The sequence below is a fragment of the Bactrocera neohumeralis genome, chromosome 3 (assembly GCF_024586455.1).
Source record: "Bactrocera neohumeralis isolate Rockhampton chromosome 3, APGP_CSIRO_Bneo_wtdbg2-racon-allhic-juicebox.fasta_v2, whole genome shotgun sequence".
In the NCBI taxonomy this organism is placed as follows: Eukaryota; Metazoa; Arthropoda; class Insecta; order Diptera; family Tephritidae; genus Bactrocera; species Bactrocera neohumeralis.
In genome coordinates, this window is record NC_065920.1 from 35,165,298 (window position 1) to 35,190,050 (window position 24,753).

Consider the following 24,753-nt stretch of genomic DNA (forward strand, 5'->3'; position numbering starts at 1 on the left):
CAGGCTGGAGAAGGAAGCACAGAAAATGGGTCTGGCAGTGAACGAGGGCAAGACGAAATATCTCCTGTCATCAAACAAACAGTCGTCGCATTCGCGACTTGGCTCTCACGTCACTGTTGACAGTCATAACTTTGAAGTCGTAGATAATTTCGTCTATCTTGGAACCAGCGTAAACACCACCAACAATGTCAGCCTAGAAATCCAACGCAGGATAACTCTTGCCAACAGGTGCTACTTCGGACTGAGTAGGCAATTGAGAAGCAAAGTCCTCTCTCGACGAACAAAAACCAAACTCTATAAGTCACTCATAATTCCCGTCCTGCTGTATGGTGCAGAGTCTTGGACGATGTCAACAACGGATGAGTCGACGTTGCGAGTTTTCGAGAGAAAAGTTCTGCGAAAGATTTATGGTCCTTTGCGCGTTAGCCACGGCGAATACCGCATTCGATGGAACGATGAGCTGTACGAGATATACGACGACATCGACATAGTTCAGCGAATTAAAAGACAGCGGCTACGCTGGCTAGATCATGTTGTCCGGATGGACGAAAACACTCCAGCTCTGAAAATATTCGACGCAGTACCCGCCGGGGGAAGCAGAGGAAGAGGAAGACCTCCACTCCGTTGGAAGGACCAAGTGGAGAAGGACCTGGCTTCGCTTGGAATATCCAATTGGCGCCACGTAGCGAAAAGAAGAAACGACTGGCGCGCTGTTGTTAACTCGGCTATAATCGCTTAAGCGGTTTCTACGCCAATTAAGAAGAAGAAGAACGAACAACAATTCATTTTTATTTATATAGAAGATAGAAGATACGAGTACAAGTATATACATATTTTATAGGATAACCGACGTTTCTGGGTGTTACAAACTTCGTGGGTAACGTAAGATACCCTGTTTAGGGTACAATGATTATGACTTTTTAACTCTAATTGATTTATTTTTAAAAGTTTTAATGATTCTAAAATGCGGCACGTGACAAATCTTTTAAATGTTGTTTTTACATTGTTCTCAAGAAGCGGCCAATTATAACTTAGTTCAAAGTAAGAGGATTTTAAGAAAAAAGAAATTAATAACTTCATAAAGTGCAGTCCACCTGTAGATTTTTTTCCTTTTTGAAAAATATGTTTATTGCATATACATACATATTTAATTTCAATGTAATTGCAAACTACACTTACTTTTTTGGAATATAAAATAAATTTAACAAAACGCAAAAAGTATATATGAAATGCTTGTATAGTACAAACATAGTATCGGTCAGCATATTTCCACTTCACCAATTAAGTGTTTTAAACTGGGACTTTGGCGCGCTAGTTAATCTAACAGATTTTTGGTGCACACGCACCCAACTCTTTACATTTTTCTATTGTTTTTTGGAATGCTAGAAATAGTGGATGTCAATCAATAACTTTGCAAGTAACGACAAAAACAATATAGCACCTTCCTAATTGCATGCACTATATACATGCTGCTCATCATATGTAAATAGTTATGTCCATATGTTTGCATAGAGTAAATAAACGAATGCTGACAAGCATTGCTGCTGTTACTTGATTTATTTTTGCCACAGTAGCTCCTCATTTGGCGCTTCACCGACTGCACTTTATGGCCAATGAACTTCACTTTGAGGTTGATATTCATAGCACTTGCTTCCATGTAAATAATGACATGCACACATACATACATGGGTGTATTTGTAGATATTTTCCTGCCTTTGTGTGAATATTATTCAAAGTGCTTGTTTCTAAGTTCTTGCATTGTTTGTATTTCGTTTTCGTCACTCTTTCGCTTTATGACCACACCATATCTTCATTAGACTGAAGTGAAGACCTTCAGGCTTCAGCAAAAAGGCAACCACAGTCGTTGGCTTCTGGTACGTTACGGTAATATTTTCAGTATACAGTGTAGAGAATATGTCGAATGACACAAAATCTGTGCCATGTTTCTGCTGAAGCAAAACGTGAATGGAAGACAACTACTTAAAATGTGGCTGGCACACCTTGAAAGAAAAAACTATGCATAATTTCGAATGTACATCCAAGTTTACGAGGTAGAAAAGTTGTAAGACCAAATGTCAACCCATAGTACTGAAATGGAAGATATCAACGCAATGTGGAACTAACGCTAGCCAACACAGCACGTGAAGTTGGCTAAATTTAACTATAGGAAATAAGAGCTATATTTTTTGCTGGCGGCATTTTTATTTGGCTGCATCGTTTTACAGAAAAATGGGAAAATCACGTAAAATAAATTGAGTGCTGAAGAAATGGTAACATTCCATCATGCTGCCCTAGAGAAAGAGTCTTCCGTATAGTAATTTAAATACTGATATACACGCAAATAAACATTTGTGTTGTTCACACAGAATAATCCACTAAACTATTTTTACGTTATTATTATCTCACAGTATTGCCAAAAGCAGTAAACGTAGATAAAGAGCAAGATCGCAAAACCTTTCATATTAATTGTAAACAAAGTATTCAAGCAAGGAATCGATTAAACATTTCGAACAAGTATGATAGGGCTAAGTTCAGGTGTAACCGAAAATTGTATACTTTTGCAACTTGCAGGAATCAAAGTCGGCGAAATTTATTCATTATTCGATGAAATCGTAAATAAATTAATTTTGACGTCTTCTTGACTTATATTGAAGGCCATAAACTAAGACTTAGTTTTATTTAGTTCGGATCAGCTAATTTTATATTATTCATGTATGTACATATGTATGTATATATAATTGCGCTATTAACTCGACTGTTATATGGCGAGTGGGCGGGGTTATTATCATCCATTTTTACAGTGTACCCGTTTACCAAATGTGAATTTTCGATTAATTTTTTTTTTGTTTTTGCATATTTCGATAGTGGGTACTTTTAAGAATAATATACTAAATTTTTAAAAGTATATTTCAAATATATGTATGTTATATTTTTAAGTTATAGCCTTCTAAATTATAGCCGTCAAAAGTCAACGTAGCCAGTCAGTTTACTTTAAAATAACTTTTTTTTTAAATTCCGCTCTACAGTTTTTTAATTTATGAACAACAAAAACGTGCAATTTTTTGACAATAATCAAATTTGTTTCAACTTCTGACATTTTCTTAAATTTAATTTAATTTTTTTTTTAACAATCGTGGATCATTGCAGCAGTGAAAGACTTATTTTTAGTAAAGTTAAAAATAGCGAGGAAATCGATAAAAATTATAAATTATTTTATTATTTATTTGTGTCTATTAATTATTTGTGTATCAATATATATGCTTAACATTTATAAACATTTCTTACTCATTACTAATTAATTATTCCTAAATGATTTTAATAAAATTATGAAGCGTATACCAGAAGCTAACAAGCCGTTAACTCTATGAAAACTCTTGTTGTGTCTTTACCACACAAACAAACAGTATTTCCTTATCGAATTATGAATTATTAGACAAACAAAATAATAAACGAAAGGCACTTTTTAAAATGTTCCCAAACCCCAACACTATTTTCTGATGTAAATATTTAATATTGGAAAAGCAAATTTGCTGAACTCTGTTTCCTCTTATAATTACGGCAGTTTGCAGAGTAGTTAAATTGTATATATTCCGTAACAATGACAACAAGTCAAATGATTTACGAAGTAACAAACACTAAAATTGATATCTGCAAGTATACGTATGTACATATGTATATATAAATGTACATATGTATATATATACAAGGTGCATTCCAGAGTAAACAGGACTTTTTGAATCCAGCGCCCCTGGTGGCGCCATCTATATGTCGACTAGTGCATTAGAATCTGCTATCTTTATCGCATGTCCAGTAAGAATTTCATGACATTTCATTGATTGGAAGTGAAGTTATTGCGTTTTAAGTGTCAGTATGTTTGCGTTGAGCTTCGAACAAAGAGCCAACATTAAATTTTGTTTTGAAATTGGTAAAACTTTTACCGAAACGTTGCAATTGATGAAACAAGTTTATGGCGATGATTGCATATCCCGCAGCAGAGTGCACGAGTGGTTTCAACGTTTTCAAAGTGGTCGTGAGGACATAGTAAATGACGATCAACAGTGGGCCAATCAAAATCCGTTATCACTGGAAATTCCATTGAAACTGTGCGTGAATTCATCAAAAATCAGCCGAAATCATCATTGAAATTCATGGAAATGGAATTGAACATCTCCAAAACATCGATTTATCGCATTTTGGGCTTACCAAAGGTGTGTGCACGGTTTGTTCCGTACAAATTGACTGACGTCCAAAAATTGCTCAGAATCCAATATTCGAAGGACGATTATTTGACCAAAAATCTCATTTTAACCAGTAACCGTATTCACCCGTGCGACTTCTTCCTTTTCGGAAAAAGCATTTGAACATGAAAGGAAAGCGTTATGCAGACGTAGAGGCCATTCGAAAGGCTTGCACCGGCATACTGGCGGCCATACCGGCCAACGAGCTAAAACACTCGTTCGACATACTTTTGGACCGTGCAAAAAGCACGGTTTTAAGTCCTGTTTACTTTGGAAAACACCTTGTATGTACATATGTAGTAGGTTAAAAAAATATTGCGCGTCCAACGTGGCATTACGAAATAATCCTTTGAAACAGAATGTCATCAGAGTGTTAATATCCACAAAAACAAAATTGTATGTGTTTCTGTTGGCATACACCACTACACACATACAATATACATATGTATGAGGTATACTGACTCACGTTCGTAAAATTTGTAAATAATCGGCAATGCATGGACATTTTGTTTTTATACTCTCGCAACAATGTTGCTAAGGAGAGTATTATAGTTTTGTTCACATAACGGTTGTTTGTAAGTCCTAAAACTAAAAGAGTCTGATATAGGGTTATATATACCAAAGTGATCAGGGTGACGAGTAGAGTCGAAATCCGGATGTCTGTCTGTCCGTCCGTCCGTCCGTGCCGTGCAAGCTGTAACTTGAGTAAAAATTGAGATATCATGATGATGGTACACGTATTCCTTGGCTCCATAAGAAGGTTAAGTTCGAAGATGCGCAAAATCGGCCCACTGCCACGCCCACAAAATGGCGGAAACCGAAAACCTATAAAGTGTCATAACTAAGCCATAAATAAAGATATTAAAATGAAATTTGGCACAAAGGATCGCATTAGGGAGGGGCATATTTGTACGTAATTTTTTGTACATAAAATGGAAGAAATCGGATAATAACCACTCCCACCTCCCATACAAAGGTTATGTTGAAAATCACTAAAAGTGCGTTAACCGACTAACAAAAAACGTCAGAAACACTAAATTTTACGGAAGAAATTGCAGAAGGAAGCTGCACCCAGGCTTTTTTTTAAAATTGAAAATGGGCGTGGCCTCGCCCACTTATGGACCAAAAACCATATCTCAGGAACTACTACACCGATTTCAATGAAATTCGGTATATAACATTTTCTTAACACCCTGATGACATGAAAGAAATATGGGTGAAATCGGTTCACAACCACGCCTTCTTCCAATATAACGCTATTTTGAATTCCATCTGATGCCTTTTCTGTATAATACGAGTATATACATTAGGAACCAATGATGATAGTGGAATAAAACTTTACAAAAATACGGTATTTGAAAAATATGTAAATGACGTATAATGAAATCTCGATTATCACTTTATTGTGCGAGAGTATAAAATGTTCGGTGACACCCGAACTTAGCCCTTCCTTACTTGTTGGAATTCATTTTTTGACCGGCTTGGCTGCTGATGGCTTGTTGCCGAGCGCAAGGATATAGAACACATAATTTATATCTACGCTTACTACATTAGGGTGAAAATTATTTTTACAAGTATCATTAATATGAGTAAAAAATGTTTATTAAAAATAACTTTATGAAGAATATGTATATAAACATAATATAATAACTTTCATTGACTAAATTGCTGGCTATAAATTAATCAACATCTGAAAACCAATGCTGATCTTATTTGAAATACAGGCTATGAAAAGCTCATATACTTTCACTGGCATTCACCAAACTCAATTTGTTTGCTATTATTAGTGACATAAAAAATTTCAAATAGTTCGGAACAGAGTTGTCCTTTGCTCGGATAACTCTTTCAGTGCCGATAATGGCTTGTAAACTTGTAAACTTATGTTATCAAACATTTAGGGGTTTCACATAGTCCCATAAAGTTATGAGTTATAACGATCGGAAAACATAGCGTTCAGAGTTGTATTTGCGTAAACTTATTTTAGTATGCAAACCAACAACAAATTTTTTAAACTAGTATAAAAGTCTATGATTTTAAGATGCTTTCTGACACGTTGTTAGTACCCCAATATAACATCATTATATTAGTAATCCTCAGGTTTAAATAGCTTTGGTTAATCAAAACTAAATAGCTTATACTTAAAAAAATTATTAGCGTTATTAAGGAATATTTTTTCTACTAAATTAAACAGTTAGTGTTTCACCAATATGGAAAATATTTTTCATAATTTTTTTACGAAATCGACTAAATAAATTAAAAATTTAAAGTAGGTTATCACGTCAGCACAAGACCCTTCTTTATTCTTTAACATTTTTAGTCAAGAAAATATTTTTAAACTTATGGATTAACTAATTTAAGCATTTTTTATTTTATTAAGCGGCTATACCAGTTTTTGTTTTTTGCTTTGTCAATAGTTTATATTTTCAAAAATATCCTGTGAAATCGGTAAGGTCCAATCTTGAATAGTTTCTGAACGGCAGCGTTCTAAAGAGCGACCGCTCGCAGGTATAACGACATTTTTCAAAACTGCTGACATCATAACTCAACGAGAAATTGACCGATCAACTTGAAAATGAGTATTTTTAACTATATTTACTATACAATGACCTACGATCTTTATAATCGGTTGAAAATTGTCAATTTGGTATTAAAAAAACTACAATTTTTTACTTAAAAAAACGAAATTTTTTGCAGAACTTCAACATTTTGATAATTTTTAATATTTTTCAAAAATCGTAGATCATTGTATTGAAAATACTAACTTTAATAACCTTTTTGAATTTTATTGTTTCAGCTACTCATTCGCCCGGAATCATGTCATCTGTTGCGGAACTTTTTTTTGACACCTCCGAAGACAACACAAAACTCCGTTATTTTTCAATACTTTTGTAAAAAAAAAATATCAAAATTCAGCTGAAAATATACCTTATTATGTCCAAAGAACTTCGAAACATTCGATAGAGTACTTTCTTTTAAAAAAATTCACGAAAATCGCCTAATTTTTCATGGGTTACACTGGTCTAGCCCCTTAATGAAAAGGTCTCGTATAGTTGAGTATGATTTCAAAGATTCAATGGGTAGCGATTATTATTTTTAAAATTGTTATTCAACTAATTCCTCTTTCGTGGAATACTGCCGGCCAGATTCAAAAACTTTGCGAACCAACACCTTGAATTAAATTGATGTTTCGCCTTTCAATCTCATATTTATACACGCAGCAGTGTAAATCAGTGAAAATGGAGAAAAGCAGTTTCCATCGCCTTTTCATTCGTATGTGCATTTATATTAGAAATATTAATAATTGCATAGATGGGCCTTTTCAAAATAATCTATTTTTGGTATGAAAGACAGCATAGCCTAATCAGACTTGTGTTCCGGTTCAAATTGTAATTGTGTGTGGAATTTTAAGTGGTGTTTTTTTGTCTAAGTTTTACTAATTTCAAATATGGATCGTTCCTTCGCACCCTTTGAACAGTATGTAGGCTAATCCTTTAACACCTGCATTTGCTTACAACTTGGTAGTAGATTTTTGATCTCTAACTGTCAAAGTTGCTCTCTTGTAAACATCTGAAATCACTATTATGGGCGGCCACAGGTGCCCCTTGCAAATGCAATCCTCAGCAATATGTACCAGATTGTAATAAAAAAATATTAGCAGAATTATATTAATTGATCTATGTTTGTATATATCTGACATTCGACTGATGCAAAAGTGCTTGATAAATTGGGACAATTGGTTGTTGATATATGGATCTCAGTAAAGAAATCATAAGTGCATACATATTTTGTGTTTTAACTTTATTTCTCTAGCTGTTCACTTGTTTTTATAGATTCTGGTTATTCTTTACTGTTAATCGATTGATTCTTATGTTATTTGCAGTAGCTTTTGTGAATTTTTTTCAAATAAAGTAGAAAATATTTATATGTGCGCGAGAGTATTAGCCGATTGTTTGATGCGTATTTAGTACATGTAATTAATACCTGTTATTCCAAAAGTACCTGCAAGTTAAATAATTTAAAAGGAAACTAAAAATCTAGTCAATAGTTTCGGGTTTGTAGTCTGGAACTAGTCTTTAAGCAGGGACGAGTGTTTAAAAATAATTTGCTCGTTACTAATCCACCGTTGAATTGCAATTAGTAATTTCCGAAAAAATTGTACAAAATATGGTACTAATGAGCGCCGTGGTAGAAAAACAAACCAAATAGATGCTTGATGCAAACGCCTTGTACTCTTTGATTAAATGAGTTGTTCGTAATTTGGCGTAAGGCGGCATTTGGCGTAATTTGATTTTATATGTAACAAGAATAAGAATTTCTATGATACCACATCCAGACCTCATGCCGAAAATGCAGCAATGCAACTCTTGCTAAAAGATCCTTCAAATCCGGCAAAATTCTGCTTTGGGGTGGTCTGCAAAAAATCCATGTTTACAGCCTATGTGGTGACCCCACAAATTAAAAATGGCAAAACAGGGTGAATGGGCTTCAATCGGCATGTAAAATCTAAAATCTTAGAGATCTGAGTTAATTTTGTGTATAATGTGCAAACAAAAATTTGAGAACACCTTTCATATTAGAAATATAATGGCTTGAAGTCGGGCATATTATATTTTTTTGGATAATTTTTAAATATTCGTTTTAATAACCAAATCTTATTCGAAAACTTTATATAATAATAAAAATATTTGTTTATTTTATATATTTTTTGTTATAATATCTTAGAAACTTTCGAAATATTGATGTATTTATTAAGAAACATGTCAAAACTTTAGCTAATAATAGGCGATGCATAAAATATATCTAACTGTAATCTACACAGAGATGCTGAATATTAGTCAATGCATTAACAGACATGGGAAGTACCAAAGGCCTTTGTTACAAACGGCATGAGAAATAATGTCTGTACCATACATATGTATGTACATGAGAATAGGTTTGCGTTGAATAAGAGTAGTATGTAAACACTAATTTAAAGAAAGTTCCTTGTTGGTGGTGTGTTGAGGGTATCACCTTACATTACCAGGAGTAAGGTGGTGTTTTATTTCTTGTGTATAGTATGGCAGACATAACCATGTGCATTACCGATTACCCCCTTTTTGATAATATATGGCAAAGGTTAAGTCATTGGTACAAAGGATATACAGGACAAATGAAATATCGTTTGTCACACCACCATCGATGTAAGACCATTTAGATGAAAATGTATGCAGATAGAAGATTCACTTATATCATTTTATAGATATGTTTTTATTTTACATAAAATTGTATGTATGAAAGTATATAACTTTGCTACTAGTATACTAACACGAAATTAAGAAATATTAAAAAAAAGCGAAAAGGCCCCTACCTAATATCTAACCAAAATTTCATAATTAAGTTAATATAATATGAATAAAACACGCCCAATTTTTACTTTGAACATATGGATTAAAAACATAATGTTTATTAAATATCCTTTACACATATACATATGTATGTATATATGTGTAAGGAACATTTACAACTTTTTTAAAGGTAGAATGTGGGAAGACGCGAAAACAAGAGAGGTGAATATGGAAACTCCCATCCGAAGTCGGCAAAATAATGCTCTCATATGCAAATAGAAACTATTTAAGGGATGAAACAAATATTAGTAATGTCAGAACAGTATAAAACATTAATTGTGTTATCCTATTACGAGAAAAAGTTTATAATTCATTATGAAACAGTTTTAAAAATGTTTATTGAAAACTAGTTTAGATTAATTATTGCCATTAATTCGGAGACACCAGTTTTCACATTGAGTGGTGAATTTAATTATTATTTGAGAACTCCAATCATAAGAATTGTATTCGTAATCTCTTAAAACCGAAAACATACCGAATGAGCTTGTACGGATTTCCACCCTATCTATTGTCCACCCACCACCAATGTATATGTTGATACGGGAAAACGTAACAGGAAGGCCAAATGTATGGCAAAGGAAACATTTTCAAAATTTTTGTATCTATGTACATACATAAAAATGTAGATTCATCAACCAAATATTTGGCTTTATTGGCGAAGGACTCTTTTATCTATAGGCAGGAAGACCCCTTCTATATTGAGTGTAGAGTACGAACAAGCACAATTGTAGGACAGGAGCGCATATTGCACATGAGCGAATGTGTACAGAGTATGAAAGAGGAGCAAAAAGTAGAATGAATTTTTGTGTGTACCTACCGGAGACGATTTTCGGTTTATATCGAAAAGCAAATTCGCACAGCCCCAGCCTTTTAATGCAATAACATTACGTCGATATGCCAAAAATTATTGTTGTTAATCCAGATATATTGTCCTAGAAAGTGTTTCAATAAAAATTGAATGAACTCTATTAATGTATTCGATTAAACGCTCGGTACTTGGTACATTAAGGGCGGCGCTCGTTAATTATAAGAAATTTTTCACCGAGTAGAAAAAATCGACGAATTGACTTTTACCGGTATAATAGAAAATTAATAGTTTAACACTTAAGCAAGGTATTTATCATTATTTTCTTTATATTTAATATTGATTTGTATAGTAATAAATCTGCTTCACTGAAATTTTCACTTGGTGACTTGGCCCATATACTCCAATAAAAATTGGATATATGCACTTTTTCATATCATTGAATACTTCTATAATATATGAGCCTTAACAAATTCACTGTAGTATTTCAAATATTTTTAATTATATCAAAATTTTCACTGGTTCACAATTTTTCTCCGACACTTTGACACTCCGACAACTTCGTTTCAGCAACTCTTTTTTTTTCATCGCCATCTGTCTGCGGCCTGAACCAGGGTATCCGCATCAACATTTTATATTTGTCAATAATGTTACCAAGCCAATCATTTTCAGCTCTCATGGTGAATTAATAATAATATGGATGTTATCATGTTAAAAATATAGATGGCGCTCCATTCCAAGCAAACATTTTTTACAGTAAATGGGATTAGGCAATTTTATATATTTATGATTTTTTTTTCTTTTATAGATAAGAAAAACGATGAATGGATTCTCGTAATAAATGTAATGATATTCACATATTTGTATATGACGATGCTCGCAATATAAATATATTAGAAAGTTATGTTCTTATTGTAAATGTCTTAACGTAAGATCTATCTGGAGATTAGTTGCATCTATAGAACCAATTTAGTGGTACAAATTATAATTAATTTTTTAATGTATGTACTATATTTAAAAGACAGCTCTTATGTATTTTTGTGTGAGTTTCATGTGTATAAAAATTACTTTATATATATCTAATTTTACTAAATTAGAAACCGACAAGGAACCACCTTAACATGCGTACGTATGTACACGATTTCATGCATGCTCAGGTCAGCTGTTTAGTTGAAACAGCTGTGAAAAACAAATTCTAATTAGATTTTTCGTGGGGTTCTTCCTCGTTTTTTTCTATTTCATAATAAATAATCCTCAAATCGATTGCAAAAATGTTCCGAAGCTTTAAAAGGATTTATCGTCTGCCAGAACGTCAGTATACCACTAAAGCAAAGCGGAGCGTCTTAATGCAAGATAAATCAAAGGTTTTGAGTAAGTAAAATGGATTCCGGCGTAAAATATATGACAGCTAACTCGTTTTGCAGCTTATACCCCCAAAGTGTCAGATCCAAAACAGCGTCGAGTTTATGCTTGGGGGTTTCAGGAGACAGGCGCTCTGGGTCTTCAAACTAACATCCGAAAAGCTAAAGAACGCTACACAGAAATGGTCCACCATCCAACACGAATGCAGTTTTCAGTTAACACAGATATCATAGACATTGCGGCCGGCTATGGGTTCTCTGCCTTTGCAGTTCAACGATCCGATGGTCAGACTCTTTTTGGCTCTGGATTAAACACTGATTCACAATTGGGATTTCAAGTTAAGGGTAGCTTAAAAGAGCCATCTAAATTAGATGTAATAATCTATCCTACCGCCATAAACCTTCCCAGGCTCGAAAATGAAACTGACGCAGACATGCAAGTGCGCTGTATGTCGGCTGGGCGAGCTCATTTGGTCGTAATTACACAAAATGGAACCATTTTTACCATGGGTAATAATTCATATGGCCAGTGCGGACGAGCTATAATCGAAAATGAAGACTATCGCGGTAGTGCGCTTATACACCGAATATCTGAAAAGGAAATTTGTAAGCCAAATGATGAAATTATTTCTGTAGAATGTGGTCAAGATCACACTATGTTCCTAACTAAACTGGGTTGTGTATATACTTGTGGGTGGGGTGCAGATGGTCAAACGGGAAAAGGACATTACGATACAAGCGGTGAAATTGAATTAGCCAAAGGTGAAATTGTTGATCAACGAATAACAAAGTTAGCATGCGCATCAGATTGTGTTTTGGCTTTAAATGATAAAGGTGAAGTATTTGGCTGGGGAAATTCTGAATATGGCCAACTCGATAGTAGTGAAAATGCCGATACCCAAGTCAATACACCTCGCGCATTATCATTAACTAAAGGCATTGGTAAGATTAAAGATATAGCAACAGGCGGATCGTTTTGCATGCTATTAAATGAGGATGGACTTGTATATACCTGGGGTTATGGTATACTAGGATTTGGTCCTCGAGTGGAGCAAACTTCGAAACCACAACAACTATTGCCACCTTTGTTCGGCCGCAATGACTTCAGTGACAAAACTCATGTGACGTCTATTGGGTGTGGCGTGTTTCATATGGGTGCGATAAACTCAGACGGTGATCTCTTTATGTGGGGCAAGAATCGTTTCGGCCATCTAGGCTTAGGCCATAAAAAAGATCAATTTTTCCCCTTCAAAACAGCAGTGAACGGCAAAGTAATAAAAGTTGCTTTTGGAGTGGATCACACACTGGCGCTGTGTCGACCTTTTATTTAAATATCATTTCTGTTTGCAAGGCTGAATACATGTATAATAATTGCATATTAAGTAGTTTTAAGTAAACTGAGCAAAATAAATAAATTAAAAACTTTGAATGTCTCAGTTCTTAAATATTTACTTCAAAGGTTTCAAAACACATCAAAGTAATTACGAACATGCAGCAGATGGATGCCTGAAAGTGACCGCATATGTAATGGGTTCTATGCTAAAAGAGCATTCGGGAAAGAAAAAAGCTGATGAGCTTTTCAAAAATGTCATTCGTCAGGTACAGAATATATAATATGTAAATAAGGCGCTTTTAAAGTTCGCAAAAGCGGTAACTTCCGGTAATTCGAATGCTTCAGCTCGAATTATACTGAATCTCCATCTGGCATAAGACCTATTACATCTGCGTATAGCGAGACAACCGGGTACTATAAGCTAACTTAACCTAATTACGGACATCGCTACAAGGAGGAGAAATTTGATAGTGAAACTGCAAATTCGATGATGCTGTAATTTGAGAAATGGCAACAAAAGGATTAAGACTGAAGGTGATTTTCCTTTATTAACATCATATTTTAACATTGAAAATTTGATTTATTGTATTTTTTGTTGTCATTAAATATCGAATCAATCGTAAAAAGCAATTATGTTGATATGTTCAAAATTGAAATTGATCAACTCATTTTTTTTTTTGTTGAAAATAGAGAGTGCTTTCTTTAGTAATAGTTGCAAATGATTCAAGACTTTGCAATCATATGCATAGATTATAAAATATATAGAGGGGCACTTTTTAAATGATATAAAATGGAACTAGTGCATCACATTCGATTACAATACAATACTTTTTTAAATTATGTAAAATAATTTGTGTTTTAAAATTGGCCAATAAAAATATGAATATATTGATAATTATTATAGTACATTGGAATATATAAAGTATGTTACTACTTAAAAGCATTTGTAAAGTTGTAATAGGAAATTATTATAATGTATAAATTGTGTGACATTGTAGTTCAGTATTGATTTTTATATTATCATATTAAAGACTCTCGAAATTTTCTTAACAACGTGCCACCATCTGATACCAACAGAAGATAGTTCTGCCACACTTCGAGTTCATGACATACATACATACAGATGCATGATGAGCTATACATTTATTCTAGCACGTTTTTAATATTTGTCACAATTAATTTTCTTTTAGGTACGCAATTGTTTCTTATGCACAATAATTGATAATATTTCGGGTTCTTTAAAATACGTATGTTTAATTTGTTTGTCATTAAATTTTCATTTTGTTTTTGTTGTATTTGTTAACCATACTTGATCGCTCAACTTGATGCATTTTTGATTGTTATTTCGATTTTATTTAAAAAATGTACGCAAGTGAATAAAATAAGATCGGATGTAAACTTTATAAAATACAAATTTGAATCAATCGGAAATATTATGGTTAATTTACATACATTACATTTTTGAAGTAATAATAAAGTTAATACAAATGGATGGACTCCAATTTTCTAACATTGATAATTTCGAAATAATAAAAAAAATCGAATATATTTATACAATAATATTGCGTAATTTTGCAAATACCCTTCATACAATAATTTGCTAGGAATATATAAGGTAAGGGTAATTAAGTCGTTAATTATATAAGAAAAAATAAATTTTGTTTTCGGTTAATAAATTTGAATACAGCCGCTAATTTATCAACATCAAGTTTTACAATCATACAAACTACATTCTACAAAAATGCTTGCAAGCACCGCAATTAATGTATAAGATTTCTAAACAAGTTTTGAATGATTTTACTGCTGTTTCCGTTCAAATTCCTCTATATCATTCATATTTATCAAATTAAATTCAACGACACCTTTGCCCATGAATTCAGTGAACCTGTCAGTTTCTGCCACAGGAATAGCTTCACGTTTAAATACTGAAAATTACATAAATTTAAGAGTTGTATTTGTAAGAGCGTATTTACATATATTGTGACTTAATGAAAATAATAACTAAAATTTGCAATTGTACTAACCTCCTGAAACGTAGTTCTCCAACATGTAAACTCTCATATCATAGCATTCGTTAGCAATTCTCTCTGAGATCATTGAGAGGTCAGTTACAGGCGGGGTAACTACACGCATATTGCGACGAACGCGATCAGTGTCGATGTTGTAGTATCCTGAACCCATCTTTTGCATTAAATCTACAAAACTCTTTGGTGGTAATGTGGTGTCACGGTCAAGTGGCATTATGAAGCAACGATTTGCAGTGGTATCAATAATTGCTGATTGATTCTTTTTAAAATCATGCATAAAACGTCCCCGCCGTCCATCTTTGAAATCGGGTACATCAATTTTTGCGAAACTTTCTGAATCGCTCATATCCACATCGATTTCCTCACGGAAGAAATCATCACTCAAGTCGTTATTGCCGTTGTAGTTTGTAAAACGCGAAAAAAGATTACGCCAATCTAGCTCATCATGTTCTTCATACAGACGCGGTATAGTTATATTACCAGTCTGCATATATGGAATGTCACAAAGTGCACGGTAATGTAAATTCGAAGTAGTGGGTGCATAAGCGCGATATAGAGTAAATCCACCAAGTAGGCCCATCATCATGACTACGACAGCAATTAGAAATAACAACACGGTTTTGATGCATGAAGGTGGGCGATTGAAAACCATAGATTCGCCATCTATGTCCCCCTGATAGCGAGCCTGAGTCAATAATATACATAAACATTTTTATTATTCGTTTGATTACTTTGAGCGGTTTTTTTATTATCAGCTTCTTTTTTCAATTAATTTTTTATTTTACTTTCTGGATTCCAAAAAAATTTGTCAGTTTACCATGTTTATATGAAAGAAAGTATTTGGTAGGCAACAAACCTATGTATATGTGGGCTCGATACGAAAATTGCAGGAACAAAACAAAACATTTATATCATATCGAAATATATAGTATAGTATGTAAAGAGCATAAAAGATAGTAAAAGGTACTAAAGTTCAGAAGAACCAATTTTTTTTTAAAGCTGACTACTACAAAATATACTTCTTATTAATATACAAGGGAGAGAAAGCATTCTGCTTATGGAAGTTGCTTACTCATGACCATAACAATAACACACATTTATAAATAATACAGATAACTTTCCACATCGAGTGCCGTTGATTGGAGCAAGTGCTTAGCTGGAGAAATATGTCTAGCCGAGATATTTTTTTATTCACTCATTTTTACATCTACGCTGCTTTTCTAATATAAGAATATTTTTAATTAATTTGAAATATTGGGAAAGCCGTTTCACATCCAAAGATGAAGAGAGTAGTAAATATACATATGTATATGTATGTATGTTTATACCTGTATATACATATATATGTGTATACATATAAATGTTTGTATAAAATGTGTAGCAAGAATTCAACTAATAGCTCGCATATATGAAAATTTCACCAACGAAAAGCAAAAATAATATTTGTATAATATATTAGGAACAATATATGTAAGTGCTTACGTTGTGCATTGATATTCACAGAGCAGTTTTTTATTGTCAATGTAATCCACGATATTTTAAGAAACTGTAAGGATTTCTCTAAAATATTTGATTAATTTGCGCATCTTAATGCACATTACATTCATGTTGTTAAAGGTAAATTTATTATATTGTTTTTTTCTTATATTAGGAAAATCAATAAGTGTCCTTACTATAAAGGCCATAATTGCAACTACAATATGCACATAACTATGTATGCATGTAGAATAAAATGAATTTCAGTGTCGTAGAGCGTTATGTTGTTTGGAAGGTTAACCCTTTTGTTTGTTGTATAATACAAAATTGAAACTACAATCTTATTTTTTGTCCAGCCCTTTACATACATACACATACATAGCATTCTAAAACACTCATTTTTTACTTAGCTGTAATTAACCGAAACGTACAAAATATGAAAAAAAAGTATCAGAACTTACGCCCAAAAGATTTCCGTGTGCAGCTGCTCCTCGGAATGATGATGCATCATCATGGCCACCCAAAGCCAATGGCAGTGGTACCTTCTCCCCTTTTTTCTCATTAGATGGTTTCGTTAAAATGGTCATCTTTTCCCTAGCTTATAGCAGTCTAACGTATTTAAATTTTAATAGAATGTTATACAATAATTCTTTTTTTCCAAAATTTTTATTTAAATTATATCCAGTACTTTTTCTCAAAGTATTTTTGCGTTCTAAATTCTTTTCTCTCTGCAACGAAAATGTGAGTACAGAGAAAAGCAAAACATGAAAAGAAACATGAGAACGATAATAATTGCGACAATGTAGGGTTGCTTTTCAAACCAATCAGATGACAAACTTTATATTTGCTGTGGCTCTAAAACTTTTTTATTACCTACCATTCAATTAAACAATTATATTCCCATAATTACAGGTTTAACCAGAGAACATAAACATAATTATGATATGAGTATAATTTTGTATGAATGCATGCATAGTAATATTTATAGTCAATAATAATTTTCTTTGATTTTTACATAATATACTATACTAATAAATATTTTTGTATTATGTTTCTTACTAATAGAAATTTAATATTCCACAAGAATATATACATAAATATATCGTCTATCATATTAATCTTATTGTCTGCCCATATGATTGCATGTTCATATGTACATTCATATATACTTATATGTACATATATTTGCATACATTGCCGAACAAATAATGCACAAGCATACAAATATACATATGCGTACACATGGGAATAAGTCACCAACAAAAAATTGAAGCATTGTTCTACAAAAACAACAATTGCCTAAATAGCATAAGCATGGCAAGCCAATATGTCAGCCGAATTGGCGAAGCTCAAATGTAGTAAATTTTACAACAAAAACGATTTCATTCATAAACGCAGCCGCATATGCCACAAGCGACTATATCTATAAATTATATACTCGTACATAGTCGCTTGCGCATTGTAAATATGTCAATCTGTAAGCGTACATTTCTAAACATTGAAATTAGCATCATTTTTCTCATTTAAGACTGAAAATGCTCAATTCTGCTATTTTATTTTCGACGCTCCTGTTAAATATTGGTGAAATCCGCTAATAGAAAGAGCAGAGAACGTATATTACAGAGAAGGTCCAACAGCGGACAAGCGTGTGAACTGTCAAAAGCTAACAAAATGCGATGGGTGCATTTCACCACAGCTAGCTAAGAAGGAGAAATCTTAACAGTGGCGCGTGAACAGAGCTGAGCATTTAATGAAAATTATGCTCAGAAACATGCATTGCTATTACAGACGTATGTTGGCCTTTTGCTTATATTTTTATATGCTCATATGCCATCATGTTAATTGATGTGATTACCATTTTGCATATTTCTATGAATATATGCATAATTTATATCATTCTAATTAAATTATGCTATTTTCAAAACAATATTTGTAGTTAATGTGCAATAAAGAGTTATTTATTAAAATATTTCTTATGTTTGAGAATATATTATAATTTCATATGTATATGAATATGTTTGTAAATATAATATACATATGTATGAATATGTATGTATATGAGATACTATCATAATCATAAAAACTTAATATACATATTACAATAATATGTCATTTAATTTTCATACGCATCTACATATCAGCGCATACATAATTACATATGCACATATGTATGTATGTAAGTACAATTCAAATTCAAATCGTAATGTCATTTATCAGCAAAAAGTGTGCGCGCACTGCTCTATATGTTTGTACATGCATATGTGTACGACATTGCCGAACAAATAATGTATACCAACCAACATACAAATATGAGTACACATGTAAATATGTGCGCATGACATTCCCACACAAATAATGCATACACAACATACATACTTATACATACGTTCACATGTAGATATGTCACCCGCAAAAACTACGAATATTGCTCTACAAAAACCACAATGGTTTCAAGTAGCATCAGCAGCGTCATAAGTCAATATGGCAGCCAAGTCGATGCCCAAATTTGTAGAAGAACACACAACAACAATATTTTCATTCATGAACGCAAGCACACTTTCAACAGGCAAACTTGCTTCATTCATAAAAACAGACGCCGTAACATCTCCCCGAGCATGCCTTTGCCTACAAGCGTCTTTTCGCAACGATGGCAAAAGCTAAAAATCATAAATTGAACAACTTTCTGATGATTCTTCACAGAAAGAAGTGACAAAAGTGGCAACATAGCCGTTGTCGATTTACAATATTTGTCTAAAATATTTTTCCGTGACTCGCAAAATTCTGCGTCGATATGTATGCAAGCTCACACACAAACATACATATCTACGTTGGTTTGTTAGCGAAGCTGGTACAGCGGCAAGGGAAGCAGTGGCAATTGGCGATCGTTCATTTGTGTTTTCGGCACAGCTCAGATTTTCTACCAACAACACAATGTTGTGAAGCATTGATTCTTTGACATGAAAGCAAAAAATATGAGCTTCGCCATTGGTTGCCCGCGTCAACGTAGATTTCGCATGAAGCATTGAGTGTACATATTTACATACATATGTTGCATGTAGACAAATTTACAAACATTATGCGTATGGTTTGTCATATTTGTTTACATGCACACATAATTATATCGGGTGATTTTTTAAGAGCTTGATAACTTTTTTTAAAAAAAAACGCATAAAATTTGCAAAATCTCATCGGTTCTTTATTTGAAACGTTAGATTGGTTCATGACATTTACTTTTTGAAGATAATTTCATTTAAATGTTGACCGCGGCTGCGTCTTAGGTGGTCCATTAGGAAAGTCCAATTTTGGGCAACTTTTTCGAGCATTTCGGCCGGAATAGCCCGAATTTCTTCGGAAATGTTGTCTTCCAAAGCTGGAATAGTTGCTGGCTTATTTCTGTAGACTTTAGACTTGACGTAGCCCCACAAAAAATAGTCTAAAGGCGTTAAATCGCATGATCTTGGTGGCCAACTTACGGGTCCATTTCTTGAGATGAATTGTTCTCCGAAGTTTTCCCTCAAAATGGCCATAGAATCGCGAGCTGTGTGGCATGTAGCGCCATCTTGTTGAAACCACATGTCAACCAAGTTCAGTTCTTCCATTTTTGGCAACAAAAAGTTTGTTAGCATCGAACGATAGCGATCGCCATTCACCGTAACGTTGCGTCCAACAGCATCTTTGAAAAATACGGTCCAATGATTCCACCAGCGTACAAACCACACCAAACAGTGCATTTTTCGGGATGCATGGGCAGTTCTTGAACGGCTTCTGGTTGCTCTTCACCCCAAATGCGGCAATTTTGCTTATTTACGTAGCCATTCAACCAGAAATGAGCCTCATCGCTGAACAAAAATAAATCGGACGTAAAGCGCGAAACACATTTCGAACCGAACACTGATTTTGGTAATAAAATTCAATGATTTGCAAGCGTTGCTCGTTAGTAAGTCTATTCATGATGAAATGTCAAAGCATACTGAGCATCTTTCTCTTTGACACCATGTCTGAAATCCCACGTGATCTGTCAAATACTAATGCATGAAAATCCTAACCTCAAAAAAATCACCCGATATATGGACAAATGTGCGACCGCTTGGTCTTTTGACATGATATCAAAAAGTTTAATGACCAAAGCAAATATTTATTTAAGTATATAAATATACATATGTATGTCGTACCAAACCTATATAAAATGCATATTTAGGTAGTAATATAAATCTTATTGTATTATTATTATATATTTGCAAAGATTTTATGCAATTCATCATAAAATAGCTCAATCTTAAAATATATACATACTTATGTACACACTTATGTGCTTTCATAACAAATATATGTACATACATATGTATACCGATCTATAAATTATACGCGCATAGTAAAAAAGGGAATCTGTAAGCGTACAAATTAACATATTTTTTCCCATTGGCTCTAATAACTACTCAGTTCTGTTATTGTCGTGCCCCTGATGTTAAATGGTGAAATGCGCTAATAATTTTCTGTGGTGAAATGCACCCATCCAAAACAGGTAATATCCCAAAATTGAAATATCCCTAAATTCTCGGCGTCGTGAACCTTCTCTATAATATACGTTCTCTGGAAAGAGTACCCCTTCTTTTGCGGTGAAATCCACTAATACAAAAGAGTACCCCTCCAAAAAATGAAATATCGTAAGTTTGGCAACGCGGTGAACCTTCTCTATATTAAACGTTCTCTGCTAAAACAGCTGTGATAATGTGATAAATTTACCTACTAACAAACAGATGGCGCTAAATCAGGTTCGAGCAGGGAAATTTTGATTAGATTAGCTTCAAAACTTCTTAGAGACAACGAGATTAGCAAGTGCCATTTTAGTATGGAGAAATCTCGCTAAAAATTATCTCAATAATCTACTCAATTTCCTAATTAAGTTTCGGCCGGAACATGGTAATAGTGAATAGATTAAATGTTATCTAAATCATTAAACATTTTGATCGTGTTACAGATTTGTGAGATACATAAATACATTAAACCTTTTAAGGAGAGGACCTTATTTATTCTCTACTTATCTCGATTAGTTTTAGGCGATAAAAATAATCGTTAGCTGAACATAACTATTATAAACTGGAGCAGCATGTTGTGAGAGTATATAAAATGATATTTTTAAGTAAATTATATACTTTAAAATAATTGCTACTGTCTTTTTAGTTATATGTCGCGGGAATTTGGACGCAAAAATCGTTAATATCAATGTCGATAATTTTTTGTTGATAAATATATCGAATTGTACAGTCGATATATCGTTCCATATTTATTGGTTTTGTTTACCAAATCAATAAATAAGTTGTCAAACTCCACAGCTGATTTGGGTGCTAGCTCAGGTCGATTTAAGTAAAAATGTCTTCATATTGAGGGCGTGGAATAAATAGGGAGTTAATATATTCATAAACGATGTTAATTATTAAGTAGACGAAACTGTGACAAAACTATTTTAAGATATGTTACCAACATTAACCACATATACCCGACTGGATGGTCCAAAACCTTTATTCCGCGTTCCTTTTGGAAGAATTGCATTTGCAGTTGTAAGTCTGCCACTTGGCAGTTTTGCATTTTGTGTAATTTGGTCGTTAATCTTTGAATTTGAACGCTCAACTTCAACGCACTGTGATGTACCTAATTATTTACCCTCCATATCGGCAGCCATTGGAAATTATGAACCACAAAAAACCGTTTGGCGCTTAGCGATTACAATGCAGTTACCTTTTCGAATAGCTGTTGTCAAAATGTACATGCAATACTATAAGGATACAATAAGGCGTAATCGACGTGTATATGCTATTTTAGCATGTTTGCTAAATATGGTGGAGAATTTTGCGCTCTTAAGTTTGTCCTTGTGGACATCGTTAGATAATTATCCGATACATCGAAATTCTTTCGTTGTTTTTATTGCCTGCAGTGAGATGTATATGCTTATATCTTACTTTCTGAACAAAAATGGACGTAAGATATCGCTCTTGCCTATGGAAGAGAAATCATTATTGTACAAAAGAAATTTGTTTATAACAAATGTAACTGCTTTCATTTTGGCTGGTTACTGCTTCTTGCGGCATAATTCGTCTTGTGAGCCGGGCGGTAAGTTGTAATTTAAATGAAATGTCATGAAATAATAAATGTACTTTGTATTTTCTTATTTAGTTTACACGTTTTTTGCGCTTTTCGAGTATGTCGTTGTACTAACGAATATGGCTTACCATATGACTGCATACTGGGATTTCCATGCTATGCATGTTACTTTTGACTGGGAACGAGGGCTTTACTTATCTCAATTTTAATTAATTGTATTAATTGCAATAGTATATGTTTTTTTACTCTCGCACCACAAGTGCAAGTTTACATAAGTATACGCATATATAGTACATATATGCATATATTAAGTCAAAGGATTACTTAACTTTACCTTAATGAAAAACTTATTTTTTACACAATCGTTAGTAGTGAGTTAAAATAATAAACAAATTAATGCACGCTCAAAACAGTGCACATACATATGTACGTGCTTTGTATGTTATATTTTGCTCAAAATACTTTTAGTGCTAAAATCATATAAGTAGATAGCAATAATAAATCTATCTGAGATATTAGATATACTTTATTGTTTTTAATTTTGAGAAAACATTGTAGGTAAATTCTAACCCAAGCCACAAAAACAGTATCACTAAAGTCTAATGTATATCAAATGTATAGCTTAAACAAAATTATTAATGAGTGATTAGCAATATAGAGTATTAATGTATTATCATGTTTCATAAATTCGAACTAAATCATCCAGAGTGATTTTGTATCCAGTAACTGGGCAAGTGGAACGTTCTTTTAAGTGGGAAATTATACATTTCCAGCAGTACACATATCCAGATATGCTGCACGCGGTGGGTGTTTCAATTTTCATGAGACACACCGGGCAATCACCCTTTGGTGGAATATTCTCTTTGGACATGTCAGGTTTATTTTTGAATGGCAGTGGATTTTTTAAAGTTCCTCCTATTTTACGGCGCTGATCATTAGAATACCACCATTGAATGAATTGCAGAAAGAATGCAAAAACTTCGAGTAACTTGAGAAATACATAGGTGATCTTATCGTCTTTTGGTGGTTCGTTAGGATACCTCAATGATAAATTTAATGCTCGAAAGATAGGAGAGTGGCTTCCGGAATATTTTATTAGATATAAAAAGGTGTGTATTGCTTTAGAAGCATGGTACGCACGTAAAACATTCAACATATGTCGCTCCCAAATTGAAATATCTTCGTGATGAGCGCTGCGTGTTTTTAATTTCCGCTCTAAAACTGGCATTAATGTTAAGATACTGGCAGATATCAGTTTCTGCTGTCGCGTCATTAATTCACCTGATGTCATTCCTGTTCGTTGCAAACCATAGAAACTTTCTCCAAATGAAGCGCCTCTGTTGCGGAAATATAAATATTGGAGTACCCATGTCAATATAGGTGACACCTCTCCTTTTAACCTGTATGCACCTAAAAGCTTAAAGTCCACTCCAAGATTAAGGTAATCAAATATTTTACTAAGTGCAGGATAGATAAGAGAATCTAGAGTTTCAGCGGCACTTATCTCAAATATTGAAGGGATATTTTGTAAATTTTGTCGTAAATTAGCACTCTCTGACATTTTAATTGCTTTAAATATTTATTTATAGATATATTCGAACTTCGTTTAGTTCAACCATTTCTTATCAAAACAACAGATGATCTTGAGAAATGAGTTTAGCGATAACACACGAATAATCATATGCCTACACGTTCGAAATGAAAGGAATTGAAATTGACAGAAATGGTTTGAACCGATAAATTGAGTACATAAAAAAAATATTTTTTTTTTTTGGCGATCCCAGCACTCCAAGTTGAAAGGGTTGCCTGCAACATCCCTCAATTGCAGTGAATTAATTATATATAAAAGAAATAATATTAAATGTTTATGGTCTGCGTAATTAATGGTAGCTCCGAAAAGGTGCTCCGCATTAATATCAGCATATATTTCGAAAATAAAATTTGTAAGGAGAGAATATTTATGTGTCCACCACCACATGGGGTTGGGTTGGAATTTGGACACGCTTTTCTATTTCATGAAGAATTGTTGT

General features: G+C 33.3%; 5 protein-coding genes and 1 long non-coding RNA gene across 8 annotated transcripts in view; 2 read left to right on the top strand and 4 right to left on the bottom strand.

Annotated features, from left to right (window-relative positions):
- Nucleotides 1–11,027, bottom strand: part of LOC126754046 (cytoplasmic protein NCK1) — a 42,714-nt gene extending 31,687 nt beyond the window's left edge. The window contains exons 1-2 of one of the 3 annotated variants that reach the window (XM_050465912.1): nucleotides 10,697–11,027; nucleotides 10,440–10,554 (exon numbers count right to left, since the gene is read on the bottom strand). The gene's annotated coding sequence lies outside the window, so the exon portion shown is untranslated. Of the gene's footprint in view, nucleotides 1–10,439 lie in introns of all 3 variants that reach the window. The other 2 variants (XM_050465911.1, XM_050465913.1) reach the window with 2 other exon arrangements.
- Nucleotides 1–18,836, bottom strand: part of LOC126754054 (uncharacterized) — a 155,289-nt gene extending 136,453 nt beyond the window's left edge. The window contains exon 1 of the long non-coding RNA XR_007666251.1: nucleotides 18,360–18,836. This is a non-coding gene — a long non-coding RNA (uncharacterized LOC126754054). The remainder of the gene's footprint in view (nucleotides 1–18,359) is intronic.
- On the top strand, nucleotides 11,599–13,217 carry LOC126754048 (RCC1-like G exchanging factor-like protein). The gene is made up of 2 exons (XM_050465915.1): nucleotides 11,599–11,798; nucleotides 11,852–13,217. The coding sequence occupies exons 1-2, from the start codon at nucleotides 11,699–11,701 to the stop codon at nucleotides 13,117–13,119; spliced, it is 1,368 nt and encodes a 455-aa protein (XP_050321872.1). The 5' UTR covers nucleotides 11,599–11,698; the 3' UTR covers nucleotides 13,120–13,217.
- On the bottom strand, nucleotides 13,644–17,371 carry LOC126754049 (integral membrane protein 2B). The gene is made up of 3 exons (XM_050465916.1): nucleotides 17,086–17,371; nucleotides 15,146–15,833; nucleotides 13,644–15,046 (listed from the first exon to the last, which is right to left on the bottom strand). Exons 1-3 carry the CDS (start codon nucleotides 17,209–17,211, stop codon nucleotides 14,919–14,921), a joined length of 942 nt encoding a protein of 313 aa, XP_050321873.1. The 5' UTR covers nucleotides 17,212–17,371; the 3' UTR covers nucleotides 13,644–14,918.
- A 3,101-nt stretch (nucleotides 18,837–21,937) lies between the features above and the next one.
- LOC126754053 (post-GPI attachment to proteins factor 2) lies at nucleotides 21,938–23,247 on the top strand. The gene is made up of 2 exons (XM_050465921.1): nucleotides 21,938–22,732; nucleotides 22,796–23,247. The coding sequence occupies exons 1-2, from the start codon at nucleotides 22,096–22,098 to the stop codon at nucleotides 22,930–22,932; spliced, it is 774 nt and encodes a 257-aa protein (XP_050321878.1). The 5' UTR covers nucleotides 21,938–22,095; the 3' UTR covers nucleotides 22,933–23,247.
- On the bottom strand, nucleotides 23,232–24,352 carry LOC126754050 (peroxisome assembly protein 12). The gene has a single exon (XM_050465917.1). It carries the CDS (start codon nucleotides 24,282–24,284, stop codon nucleotides 23,397–23,399), a length of 888 nt encoding a protein of 295 aa, XP_050321874.1. The 5' UTR covers nucleotides 24,285–24,352; the 3' UTR covers nucleotides 23,232–23,396.
- Nucleotides 24,353–24,753: the final 401 nt, after the last annotated feature.